General features: G+C 45.8%; 1 protein-coding gene across 1 annotated transcript; it reads right to left on the bottom strand.

The window, feature by feature from the left end:
* Window positions 1-4,096: 4,096 nt before the first annotated feature.
* ZNF544 (zinc finger protein 544) lies at window positions 4,097-13,761 on the bottom strand. Its single transcript, XM_087853305.1, is given in 6 exon segments — window positions 4,097-4,844; window positions 4,846-6,719; window positions 10,229-10,312; window positions 10,622-10,748; window positions 12,282-12,373; window positions 13,717-13,761. Coding segments are annotated over 5 exon segments (2,205 nt in total). The 5' UTR covers window positions 12,315-12,373; window positions 13,717-13,761; the 3' UTR covers window positions 4,097-4,757.
* Between the last annotated feature and the right edge of the window lie 432 nt (window positions 13,762-14,193).

Here is a 14,193-nt window from a genome sequence, read left to right as displayed (position 1 = left end):
ACTTGGGTGTTAAGAGTGTTATTTGTACCCCAACTAATAAGGATGTCTCTGTGCCCAGACTATGCAAACAATGTGATTTGCACTGAGCACCTCCTTTCCTCTGGGAGTCTGGAATTTGGTACATGCTAGACAGAAGTGCCTCCTTGCCTGATCCTCAGTGACCTTCATATGACCCCCTCAGGGGAGGGACAGCATTGCAAGTCTGGACATAGATTCCCCCAGACTTCACCTGTCTTTCCCCTTACGCTCCAACTGCGTATCCTTTCTACATCACTCTAATAAATCATAGCTGTGAGTACAATGATAGGCTGAGTCTCATGAATTCGTCTAGAAATCTCTGGATGTGGTGGGGGTGGCCTTGTGGGCCCCCAGCAGTTCCACTGCTAGTTGTTCAAAATTATGTGTAGGATTATTTTGATATCTGTATTCTGAAAAGGGGGAGAGAGGATGGATTTCTGTCTCTTGTTGAAAGGAGCCTCTGGGTCACATGTAATAGATGTGGTATCATTTAGGGTTTTTACAAAAAAAAAAAAAAGCCACAAATTTAAATGAAACCAACAAAGAAAACAGATACATGGATATACAATTTTGAGATTACTCTTTACAAAATGTTATAAACAAAACAAAACAAAACGTTAAGAAAAAAATAACGGCACCGCTCTGGCTCAGTTGGTGGAGCGTGACTCTTGATCTTGGGGTTCTGAGTTTGAGCCCATTGGGTGTAGAGATTATTTAAAAATCTTTATAAGACAAAACAAGGGGCGCCTGGGTGGCTCAGCGGGGAGCCTGGGTGGCGCAGTTGTTAAGCATCTGCCTCCTCCACTAGGAGCCTGCTTCTTCCTCTCCCACTCCCCCTGCTTGTGTTCCCTCCCTCTCTGGCTGTCTCTATTTCTGTCAAATACATAAATAAAATCTTAAAAAAAAAAAAAGACAAAACAAAACCAATGAAAACACTCCAAAATGTTAAGAAAAAACTAGAAAGGGTACTTGAACTATGCAAATATCTAGAAACCACCTCAGCCTGACCAAGTGGACTCTCTGAAGATGGGCCCAGGAACCTGCAATTCTAACAGTTCCTCTCAGGTGGGTCTTATGCATGTTTCGCTAAGACACCACTGGCCTCTGGGTATGGGAATCATTCGGGTGGGAAGGTCTCAGGTTCCTATTTCAAATGAGCGGACTTCTTGGGTCCTATGAGCCTTAGGTTTCTCACTTAGGAGGGGGTAGAATACCTAGGAGAGCAGGGCCTGATGCACTGATCACATACAGAGCAGCAGCTGCATCCTTCCATTCCCTGTCCCTTCATCTCCTCCTCCTCCCAATTCCCACTGGGCTTAGTCTCCAGGCGTACATCATCACTAACCTCCTGCGTGGAGTCCCTACTATGGAAAGAGGGACTTGAGGACACTGTGGCATCCCACACATCTTCCATACCGGAGTCTCCAGTAACTCCTTCACTGAATGACGGTACTTTCAACTTGCTGAATGCGGACACCTCTCAGATGTTTGGTCAACAAGAATTGTCAAACATGTGCTTTGCTGGATCTGTTGGGCAAGTTCTTCCTCCCAGGCTCTGGCATCTCTTGACAGCTATGCAGTAACAGTGGTGCAGGCAGCAGGACCAACTATCCAGCCAGGAAGCAAAGTCCCCACGTGTTCTGTGCGGGCAGCCCTAGCTAAGACATTTTCCATCTCAACCACAGGGTCGCATATAAATCATGAGAGCTATATTACTTAAAGGGTTTTATGATAGATACCAGGTAACTGCCAGAGTGACCTTGAGGGAAGTACATTCAGTACTTGGTTATGCAAATTCACACAACTGTGTTGCCCCATCTTGTCCCAGGATACCAGCACCTCTCCAGGTCCCCACTCTTGGGGGTCTTCTGACTTCCTGGTATTAAGGTTTCCGGAAAATCAAGTCTTAAAAGACTAAGCCACCCCCCTTTAATACCAGGGACTTCTAAGAAATCAAGGAGCCTTCCTGCGATTCTGGATAAAGTCTAATTGGCAAATTGGAAAGTCTGACATCTTTCCCCCTCCCCCCGGCTTTTTGAATTATCAATCTAGTACTATAGCAACACTGAATCAAAAGAAAGAAAATTGTATATAATCCCACAAATCAACTGCAGATGTCCTCATGTATCGTTGTTCTGCTCACCTAGAGACACACACTGGAAGCAATCTGTTACCCAAATAGATAGTGTACCACCAGGGAATGAGTTACTACTGAAGGTATAAAATGAAAACCAGTGATCTCCAGCCCCACCCTCCCCAACAGTCACACAGCCCACCAACGACTTCTAACCATTTCTGTTCAAGTTCTTCCTGAGGCCATCTCTGTAATTCTGATCTTTTATGGCCTGTAGACTTTACTGACTTCCTGCTCTGCTCAGGAGTGTAGATTTAGCTCACACTGTTGCTCCTCTATTTGCTTCCAATTTCTGACATATTACCGTTTTATGCTCTACTTTTGGTCTCCTAAATAACCTGTCTATCATATTTAAGAGGCTGCTTCCTAAAATGAGGATACTCGTCTCCTCACTATGTCTCTCTCCCCTTGTACAACAGCTAGAGACTATAGCATTACCGTCCATGACAGTGCTGGGAACAATGATGCTCTGCTCTTGCCATAATGAAATCCTCATGTCATAGCTCTGGCTTTCTTCCTTAAAAACAAAAACAAAAACTCAGTACCTACTGTTTATATCTTATCTATGCAAATACTGTTCAGTGAAGGGCCAATCAGAACAATCTGATTAAAAAACCCCTCTTTTATTCCAATTTCATGTGTCCTCTGCTTCTTCTAAGAAGAAGTATTAGCATCAGGGTCAAATACATGGATCTTGGGGTGCCTGGGTGGCTCAATCGGTTAAGCGTCTGACTCTTGGTTTGGGCTCAAGTCGTGATCTCATCGTTATGCATTGGGCTCTGCACGCAGCATGGAGTCTGCTTGAGATCTTCTCTCCCTCTCCCTCTGCCCCTCCCCCTCTTGCTCTCTCTAAAAAAAATCAATCTTAAAAAAAAAAGGCATCCTGGATTTATTTTTCACTTGCAATTATTTTTTGACTCACTCCTGGAATAAACCTTTTAAGTATTTGGGTCCCCAAATATATGTTCTCTTTGGGGTTGGCTTTTTTTTTTAAGATTTTATTTATTTGACAGAGAGACATGGCAAGAGAGGGAACACAAACAGGGGGAGTGGGAGAGGGAGAAGCAGGCTTCCTGCTGAGCAGGGAGCCTGATGTGGGGCCCCTGGGATCATGACCTGAGCTGAAGGCAGACACTGAATGACTGAGCCACCCAGGCACCCCATGGGGCTGGCTTCTGTTTTATCTTACATATTTTTTTTCTCTCTCGTGTTGAAGGCTTTCTTCATCTTTCACGCCTTGGCTCCCATCCATATTGAAGAGGCTATGAAAGAAGATGGGAAGTTCAAATAGGTGGGTGAGACCAGTCTAATGGCATGCTTTGCTAGAGGGTGAAAAGTGCAAGAACCAGCTGCTAGGGTGACGGTCCTCACGATATCCAAATAAGGCAGCCCTTGTTTTGGAACATAATCCACCAAATTCCCTGGTCCCCCAGACTATTTTTAGTACGTAACTTGCTTCCTACTCTATTTTCTGCTTACTCACAGCCAGATACCCTCTGTAAGGCAAGAAAAATAGGGGAGAAGGGAGAGAAAATTTGGAGTTTCAAAGATCTTTTTCTCCCCCCATCTCCTGGTGTACAGCTCTGCTAGGCTGCTGTGGCCTCTACTGCTCCAGCCCTCTCTTCACATGATCCAGGCTTCAGCCTTTCCACTCTGCCCCTCCAGGTGATGCTCTCACACCTGCTTTCACCTTGCTCAAATCTGCCGTTATGGCCTCTCCCACTTTCTTCACCATTGTTGACTTACATTTCAGCCTTTGTTTTGAACATGCTGCTGAAGGGACCTTCTTAACCAACTATCTGTGTGCATGTTTTTTATATGGTTGTAACATTTTGTGTATATACTACTTTGGGTCCTGTTTTCACTTCACCTGGTAAATATTTTCCATATATGCTATACACCCTGCTCTGATTATAGTCAACCTAATTGAGCAACAAAGTGAAATCAGAGCACAACAGAGTCTTTGATTTATTCAGAGTCTACTTTTAATTCTAATAAAAACCAATTTGGGAGACTTTCCATCCTCAGTCCTCCCCCAATTTGTTGTGTTCACTGCTAGTTTACATTGGCTGGCTTCATATTTCATCACTCAATACCAACTTTGTCATGCAGAGTTCTTCTTAGATTGCGTGTCTGGGGCTTCACATCAAGAATATCTTCCAGTCCAAAAAAATAAGATTAAAGAAGAGAACATCTTCCAGTCCACTATTTCTAGGAATGTGTTACAGGGTCAATGTCTGATTAAGTTTGGGTGGTTGTTTACACTAAAAAGATTATTTGGTGGGTATAGCTACATACTGAATTTCCTAACTCCTGCTAAGAGGTCTGACAGTTTTAAATCAGTGGTATGTTCACAGCTTCTCATCTAAATGCAGATGTAAACACATTTTAATGTACAAATTACTTGTGCTGCTTTGGGGAACTGTAGGCTCCTGGGTTTTACTGCCAGAGATTCTGATTTAGTTGATCAAGGTAAGCTTGGTAATGTGCAGTTTCAAGAACACTCCAAGCAAATCTGATGCACATGGTCATTAGACCACACTGACAGTCATACCTTTGTCACCTGATGTCTAATAAAGGTTTGGCTGTGAGCTTCCCATCTTGATTATTCAGCTTCTCTCCCATGAGTTTTTTCATGTTGAATAAGGGATTTATTGTAACTGAAAATCTTCCCACATTCATTACATTCATAGAGTTTTTTCTCTAATATGAATTCTCTGATGCCTAGTAAGTTGATATCGCTGACTAAAGGCCTTTTCACAATGATTACATTCATAGGGTTTCTCGCCAGTGTGTGTTCTCTCATGTTTTGCAAGTGTCGACCGATCAGTAAAGGCTCTTCCACAGTCAATACATTCATAGGGCTTTTCTCCAGTATGTGTTCTCTCATGTTCAGTAAGGCGTGACCTCTGACGGAAGGCTTTAATACACATGTTACACTGATAGGGCTTCTCTCCGATGTGTGTTCTTTGATGCACAATGAGGGGAGACCTCTGGCTGAAAGCTTTTCCACATTGACTGCACTCATAAGGTTTCTCTCCAGTATGGATTCGCTGATGCACAACAAGCTGTGATCGGTGCCGAAAAGATTTCCCACAGTTGTTACATTCGTATGGTTTCTCTCCAGAATGAATTCTCTCGTGTGAAAGAAGACGAGAGCTCCCAGTAAAGGCCTTCCCACACTGATTACATTCAAAAGGTTTCTCTCCAGTATGAGTTCTCTGATGCTCAATAAGGTGGGAGCTCCCAGTGAAAGCTTTGTCACACTGATTGCATTTATATGGCTTCTCTCCAGTGTGAGTTCGCAGATGCCTAAAAAGTTGAGTGCTTCGAATGAAGGACTTTCCACACTGGTTACATTCATAGGGTTTCTCTCCAGTGTGAGTCCTTTTATGTGCAACAAAATCAGAGCTTTGGCTGAAGGACTTTCCACAATGAGTACACTCATAAGGTTTCTCTCCAGTATGGATTCTTCGATGGACAATAAGGTTAGAGTTCCACTTGAAAGATTTTCCACATTCGTGACATTTATATGGTTTTTCTCCAGTGTGAGTTCGCTGATGCCTAATAAGTTTGGAACTCTGGGTGAAGGATTTCCCACACTGGTTACATTCATAGGGCTTTTCTCCGGTGTGGGTTCTCTGATGGATGACGAGGCTATAGCTCTGGCTGAAAGACTTCCCACACTGAGTACATTCATAGGGCTTTTCTCCAGTGTGGGTTCTCAGGTGTATAACAAGCTTAGAGCAACAGCTGAAAGATTTTCCACACTGATTGCATGCGTGTGACTTCTTTCCAGTCTGAACGATGTCACAGTGAGCAAAAGATGAGGCTGTGTGGAAGGCATTATGTTCCTCCTCACATCTAAGTGGTGCTTCTCTAGGATCATTTATTTCAGTTTGTACAAGGCATTCATCACACTCATCCTGACATTCTCTAAAATGCATCGGGTTGTGTTCATTCAGAGACATGCTATGATTAATAATGTTTCCATAGTCTGTACAGTTACTGTTGTTCTCTGCTGAAAAATGCCTATTATGAAATCGAAGGGAGGTGCCATAGTTGAAGGAGTCACTACTGACAGTATATTCATAAAGCTTTTTATTTCTCATTTCAACATTTCCAAGTTTATTCAAATAAATGCTCTGACAGAAGGCTCTAGCACTTTGGTGATTTTCATAGGGCTTCTGATCAGCCCAGCCTTTCTTGTGATTAATGAAAAATGAATTCTGTTTCAACTTTTTAACCTGTGAGTCAAACGTATGGAAATGTGTTCTTTTGCGTAATGTTGGAGATAGAAGGCTTACACTCAGGTAGCTTCCCCCAAGGTCATGCTCACAATGTTCCCCTTGAGCAGACAGTGTCTGTGAGGTAAGTACCATTTGACTCAAAGAGTCCTCCTGGTGCTTCTTTACCTGGTTCCTCCAATCCTGCCTTTCTCCTAATGACACCAACCAGGGGCCCTCCTCCCATATGCAGTGTTTCATTTCTATGTGGTGGAATGCTTCTTCCACAGCAAAATCCTCTTTGGAAGCTGACTCTTTCTTTTCAAATGTATTCTTCCAGTCTGAGAGAAATCCAAAATACCTGATTTACTGAGGATGCATTAGAGGGGGAGGATGGGATGAAGGAGACAACCAAGTGTAAGAGGTGTTTCTGGGTTTGTTTCTAATCCATGGATTGTTATTTCATGCAGGATGTTAATAAAAGGGGGGGGGGATGGATCAGCAAATAGGATATCGGTGATAAAGTATAAAAAAAAAGCAAAGATAATGAAGAGGTGACCCAGGAGGACTGGTCCCCAAAGAGGGAGAAGAGGAATAAGAATAAGCAGGGGAGGGTAAAGATTAAAGAAGGGATCCACAAAATAGCTGGGCCTAACGGTATACAGCCCTCAATAATCACAAAAGATACCTACATTCTCATTGCCTGGGAAGCCTGTGAATGTGGTACCTGATTTGGAAAAAGGGTCTTTGCCGATGCTTATATTAAGGAACCTGAGATACGGAGAGTATCTGTGTAGGCCCTAAATGTCACCAGAAGTGTTCTTGTAAGGGGGAGGTAGAGATTTGATACACACAGAGGTGATAGGAACACGGAACAAAGAGATTTGAAGATGCTGGCCTTAAAGACTGAAGTGATGTGGGCACAAACCAAGGAATGCTGCAGCCATCAGAAGCTGGAAGAGACAAGGAACAGATTTCCTCCTGGAACCTTCCAAGGGAGCATGACTCTACACCCTGGTTTCAGCCCAATGGTACTGATGTCAGGTTTCTGGCCTCCAGAACTGTGGGAGAATCAATTCATGTTTTTTTTTTTTTTTTTAAAGATTTTATTTATTTATTCGACAGAGATAGAGACAGCCAGCGAGAGAGGGAACACAAGCAGGGGGAGTGGGAGAGGAAGAAACAGGCTCATAGCGGAGGAGCCTGATGTGGGGCTCGATCCCAGAACGCTGGGATCACGCCCTGAGCGGAAGGCAGACGCTTAACCGCTGTGCCACCCAGGCGCCCCTGATTCATGTTGTTTTAAGCCACTCAACTGGTAATCTGTTACAGCAGCCACAGGAAATTAATACAAGAGCCTAACTGGTACCTCAACCTCGATTACTGACCCAGAATCTTAGTCTATTTTCAGATTCTGGATCTTGAAACAGGATCCCAAACACCAACACCGACTTAATATTCTTAACGCACCATTTCTACTATTTCTTCAGGCTACCCACAGAAGAAAAGCTCTTCAACCACTCTGTAACCAATGCCACAGACTTCCTGGAAAGCACTGTAGTCCTTGAAGCAGTAGTTGGCCAGGCTGGGCTACAACTGGGCTTACTAACTAGCAACTTGTAAAGCTCATTTTCCTTGACGGCAAGCCAGGAATAAAAATCCTTAGCTTACAAGATTTACTTGGATGCACAAATGAACCGATATGGGAATTGCAAAAGGAGCCTGGCTGGCAGTGCACTGGCAGCACGTGGTTCCATTGATATGAGCACCCCTTTTATTGTCCTAACAGGGATTCCTCCCTTTGTTGAAATATTGGGCCTCTAATGAGTGGTACAGGTTCTCAGCTCAGGACCTTGCCTGGGTCCTCCATGATTCCCCCTTTACTTGTCACTCTCCCCATTTCAGTCATGTAGCCACCCACGTCTGGTACTATCAAGGCTTCTGATCAAGTCCCCATGCTTCACTCTCCATGTCTGCTAAGGAGACAAGGATCCTCTGTTTTGCAAAATATTAATTACGCTCTGTGGCCCTCCTCTGACTTCCAGGAGGACATTTCCCTCTTGGACAAAGTCCTTATCTAAGTCCAATGCCCTCCATGCCCAACACTGTTCTCCTTCCCAAGACTCTGTGCTGTGTTCCTGTTTGGTGTTGCCTTGGAATCCCTGATGATGAGAACTTTTTCAAATGAAACAATGGCCTAATGAAAGGGAGTGAAAGGGTACTTGGAGACAGGAAGAAGGAAAGAAGTCTTTGGGTGGCTAAGATGTGTCCAAGCTGTGCCTGGTCATTGAAAACTGGGCAAAGGAAGTCAGACATTTTACACAGTGTCTCCATCAAGATCGCAAAATGAGGAAAACAGACTGTGTGGGTCAGCTAGAAAGTAGTATCTATGACAGATGAGAAGAAAGATGCCACCCATAAACTGAATTCAGAATGGCATCATTTGAAGGGCCAAGGACAAGTAAAAGTAGGTGACACTTCAGAGGGAAAAATAACAGAGGCTATAGGTGAGAGTTACAGGGTAAGAAAGAGCAGAAACATGTAAGATAAACCCAACACCTCTGGCTAAGGGAATGTCACAAGGTAGTGTGAAGGTCGAAGGTGGTGTGAAGGACACACAGTGGCTGCTTTCAGTTAAGAAAGGCCACATACTGCAAGATTCCAACTACAGGACATTCTGGAAAAGGTAAAACTAGAAAGAGTAAAATAACCAGTGGTTTCCAGGAGTTAGGACAGAGGGAGGGAAAAATAGGTGGACACAGAGGATATTTAGGGCAGTGGAACTACTTTACATGACACTATAATGATGGAGATACGGCATTATACATTTACCCAAACCCGCAGAATGTACACCACCAAGAATGAACCTAATGTAAACTACTGATCTCTACTGGTAATGTGTGAATACATCTTCACCCACTGTAACAAATGTACCACAGAATATAAGATATTAATAACGGAGGAAACTGTGTTTGTGGTGGGGAAGGGTGGTAGATGGGAGCTCTGTACTTTCTGTTCAACTTCTGGTAAACATAAAACTGCTCTAATAAATAAAGTCTATTAATTAAAACAAAACAACAACAAAAAAATCAGAACCAGCCTAATTAGTTGCAGTGATGAACATGTTCTAAAATTGATTATAGTGACAGATGCACATGCTGTGAATATACTAAAATCCTTTGCATGCTTTAAATGAGTGAATCGTATGGCATGTGAATTTTATCTCAATATGGCTATTAAAGAAAAAAAAAAAAAAAAAAGAGTTCCAATCCGGCTGAGACACTGGGGCATATAAGGAGGTGGGCCTATGGGATGAGAAGAGGTGGGAAAACAAGCCCAGGAACTGAGTTAGTAGGAATCCTTCTGGAAGGAATAGGTCATTGCCATTTCCTAGGATGCACAAGTTCTCACCACACCTCTGGATCATCTAGAAGTTGTAGGAATGTCCAACATGGAGGAGGGATGGACACCCAACTATAGGGAAAGACCAGGCGTGATGGAGAGATCTGAGGAGCTGCTGCCCTGGGTGGAAGTCAGGGTAAGGGACTCAAGGAAAAGAGGGGGCACAAAGACCCAGGAATAGATGAAGCAGCTGAGGGATGAAGATCAAAGGGAAGATGGGAACTGAAATGAACCCACACATGAGAAACGTTGGGACAACAGTGACATGTGTTTTTCATGGGGACAGAGGGATAGGCCTATGTGGATGAGAATGTGGTTGCCTTGGATGTGAGGAAGCAGCAGAGAACACCCAAGGAAGCTCTCTGCTCCTCCTCCCCTCTTTGGACCCACGGTCCTGTGGAGAGCAATCTTGCCATGTTAACTCACCAGGTCTCTGGCCTGCTCTCACCTTGGGGAGGTCCCTGTTCTGCCCTCCATGAGTCTTGTCCTTGCTCCAGCCAGCTGATCACATCCGGTTTGGAAAGCAGAAGTCCTGGTCAATGGTGGAAAAACACAGGACTTTGTGCTCTGCTTGGAGAGGAGGAGAACTGCGTCCTCTGGCCCAGCCCTCAGTCCCTGGGGTCAGATGTGGATGGATGAGGAGGGCCCTGCACATCCCAAGGAAAATCCCAGCAAAATGCTTGGCTCCTTACAGGCAGAATGAGTGGCAATATCCAGGACCTGTATCTCAAAGAAATCCATTTCTGGAATGCTCTGGTCCAGCCCGGGCATACCCTTAAGAAGAGCCAGAGCTTTGAGTCCCTGAAACAGAAACTGCTGTGATGGGCAGAGCTTGGCTTACCCAGAGAGACCAGGTGGCTCCAGGTCTCCAGAGTCACGTTGCGGTACAGTCTCCTCTGGGCCAGATTCAGCTGTCCCCACTCCTCCTGCGTGAAGGTCACAGCCACGTCCTTGAAGCTCACAGATGGCTGAAACATCACCTATGTTACCATGGGACTCTGCTTCCCCAGTGTGGATGTTGGGTCAGGGGGATGGGCAGCACTGGGAGGGAGAGGATGCGGGCTCAAGATGACATCTATGAGCCCTCATGGGGTTCCCACCTTTGGGATCAGATACAGACCCAGGCCTGTGGTGTTCTCACTTCTCTCTGATTTTCTGTAGTAGGAAACAACAGGAACCCCACTCAGAGATCCGCACCCCCTAGCTTCTCCACAAAATCACAGATTTGAAGCCAAAGAGCATGTTCTAAATCAAGGATCAGCAAACTTTGGCCCACAGGACTAATCAGGGCTATGGTATATTTTTAGAAGGCTAATGCCATGAGCTGAATTGTTTCCCCCCAAACTCACTCACACGTTGAGGGCCTATCCCCCAAAGTGACTATATTTGGAGACAGGGCCTTTATAGAAGTAATAAAGGCTAACGCAGGTCATAAGGGCAGGGCTCTCATTTGTGAGACTGGTGTCTGTATAAGCGGAAGAGGTGACACCAGGGGTCTCACTCCCTACCATGTGAGGACCCAGAGAAGGTGCCATCTGCAGGTCAGGAAGAGAGTCCCCACTAGAAAGCAACATTGCTGGCACCTTGATCTTGGACTTCCAGTTTCCAGAACTGAGAGAAAATAAATGTCCGTTATTTAATACCACCCAGTGGAATCTTGTTATGGCAGCACAAACAGACTAATATAGGTAAGAACGGATTTTTACATTTTTAAAGGACTATGTGAAAAAAGAATGAGACAGAAGACTATGTGTGGCCCACAGAGCCTAAAACAGTTCTCACCTGGGCCTCTACAGAAAGTGCTGGGTCAAGCCTGCTCTCAAAGAAGGCTGACAGGCCAACAGCCAGGTGTCCTGGCCTTGGGGGGCCTGGCCTGAGTTGGCATCTCAGTTTCATGACTTACTTGATGGACACATCCCTGAACTCCTCTAGCATGAGCTGCCCTCCCTCATGAAGACAGCCTCCCACATCAGGGAGTCTCACAGGACGTGAGGGGAAGTAACCCTCTGGCACCCAGGAAGCACAAAGACAATGTGCTGGGACGCTCAGTAAGGTCAGGGACCCACCCCTCACCCCACTGTGTGCTGCACGGTGAGCCATCTAAGGGCAACTATGGCGCTTTAAGGGGATACTCTTGGCTGCCCTCCTGAGTAGTCTCAGTGAGGGTCAAGGGCCCTGCGTGGCTGAATGGGGTATGGAGGCTTAGTTCTGCCCATCCTCAAGAGCCTGCTGTGCAGCCATCACAAACAAAGAGTCTGAGCCAGAGACCTGTCCCAGGGAACCAGGTGTGGCAGACTCATGTTCGGTCTGGTCCCAGGAGCTCCTGGCTCATCCATACAGGGCAGGTGCTTTATCTATAGAGAGCCTTTGGCTTTCACATGAAGGCACAGGGAAGCATTACAGTGCTCTCATGTGCTGGCCTGAGGAGGTGGGTACTATTCCTGGACCCATTTTTACAGCTGAGGAGACTGAGGCAAAGAGAGAAAAGGTCCCTAACTCACCTGGCATGGGACCGCATGAGAATGTGGTTCCATTTCCTCCTCATACCTGAAGAAGCTGTCCTGAAGAGGGCAGAGGTCCTCAGGAGGCAGGTCTGGTGAAGCAGGGAACAATAAGGAATTCAGCCCCACCTCAGTAAGCCCAGGCAACTGAGCCCACTCCCAACCCCAGACAAAGGAGAGGGCTGCCAGTACCATTTGAGGAACATTCCCTTAGGGTATGAGGAGTTGGGAGACAGGCTCTGACCAAGTACCTTAAAAAGTCCAAGGCTCTGCGGCCAGCTGTGGCAGCCAAGCCAGCTTTCCAGATGTGGAATGGGCCAGCCTGACCAGATCTGAGCCTAGGGATGGACCTGGCCTATCCCAGGCTCAAAGAAAATGCCTAGGCACAGGTGGGTATATCTGAACTGTGTGCCCACAGATCACAGCCATCCATCAACACCCAAATAAAGGACTGGCCAGTTTTTCCCGTCCTTTCAAGAGACCAAGTTGGGGGACGTAGAAGAAGAGTGTTAAGACAAGTGTACAATTTCAAAATATCCCAATAAAACATCAGGTGGTCTTCCAAGAAAACTGTGCAATTTTTAAATACCACTGAAACATGAGCTGGCTTCAAAAAAAAAAATTGCACAATTTTAAAGTATCACAGTAAAACACCAGCTGGTTTCCAAAAATGGGGTCCGGGGGGATGGGGACAAGGAGGATGAAAATCCTAAGCTGTCCTAAGGAGGACAGCTAAGGGCACTCTGTTGGGGGCTGCTGTCCCAGGTGCGCATTCCCCCAAGCCACTCTGAACATGCAGGGTGCTGCCCCACTGTGTATGTGCGGGGGGGGGGGGGAGGGGGGGCACACCATCATCCGCTACTTTACTGGACTTTGTCATTGCTTCCCATACTCTACTTATCTAAGAGCTTGGCTGCAGTCATGTGACTGTCTCACTGAGACAGCCAGGCAAAAGTCCTGCCAGATCTTGCCTTAAACCCTTCCCCATATTTGCCTCCCGCTCACCCACTTGCATCAAAAGCACAGCTCTACTTGTGTGCACACACACCATCTACCCAGTCACTGCTCATTCGGGATGACCCAACAGTCCAGAAATGTATGCTGCATTTGTGCGTTTGTTCACATGGAGCCACTGCTCATTCTGCCGGATTCTGGCATCTTTCATTTGTATGGTGCCATCCAGGTCACAAAGAGCCTTGGACCCTCACCCCCTTGAAACAGAACAACTATCATCTGGGCTGGTGGCCCAGGGAAACCCAGACCTCTCATTCGTTGCTTCCAGAAGGCAGACACCTGCTGTTCTCCCAGGACTAAAACTGGCATTTTTCTTATTCTACTTTCTCTATAAAACCCATCTTCCTGGAGAATCAAGAATCAAGTCATATATCAGGGAAAGTGTGCTCTCTCCATGCCTCACATTTTTGGCAGTTCTCACCTTTGCCTTCAAATGTTTGAGTCAGTTCCTCAACCAGTGTCTTCTCCTCTTGGGGCTTCTCCAGGTGCTGGGGTTTCTCTTAGGTCCTGAGCTCCCCAGAGAGGGTGTTGGGGGCCACTCCTGGCCAGAGCCAGTAGGAGCACAGTGCCTACAGATGGGCCAGGACCTCAACACTTAACAGCTGCTAAAACCAGAAAAGCCCCAGAGGCAGCTTCCCACTGTGCTCTCTCTGAGAACACTACTGCTTCCAACACATCTGGGGTCTGAGAACTCCTTTCCCAAACTTAATTCTGCAGACATTCTTTTCTGGCCATCACCTTCATGGTGGGTTCCAATCTCTTTCTCACACAAACCTAATATCCTTCAGGTAAAATGAGCACTCAAGTCCTCTGAGAATCATTATAAAAAGGAGAGAGTGCTGGGCTACCTGAGTGGCTCAGTTGGTTAAGTGTCCTACTCTTAACTTCAGTTCAGGTC

The sequence above is a fragment of the Ursus americanus genome, chromosome 21, assembly GCF_024610735.1.
Source record: "Ursus americanus isolate L20-20 chromosome 21, mUrsAme1.1.p, whole genome shotgun sequence".
Classification (NCBI taxonomy): domain Eukaryota; kingdom Metazoa; phylum Chordata; class Mammalia; order Carnivora; family Ursidae; genus Ursus; species Ursus americanus.
This window is presented reverse-complemented; position numbering and strand designations above follow the sequence as displayed.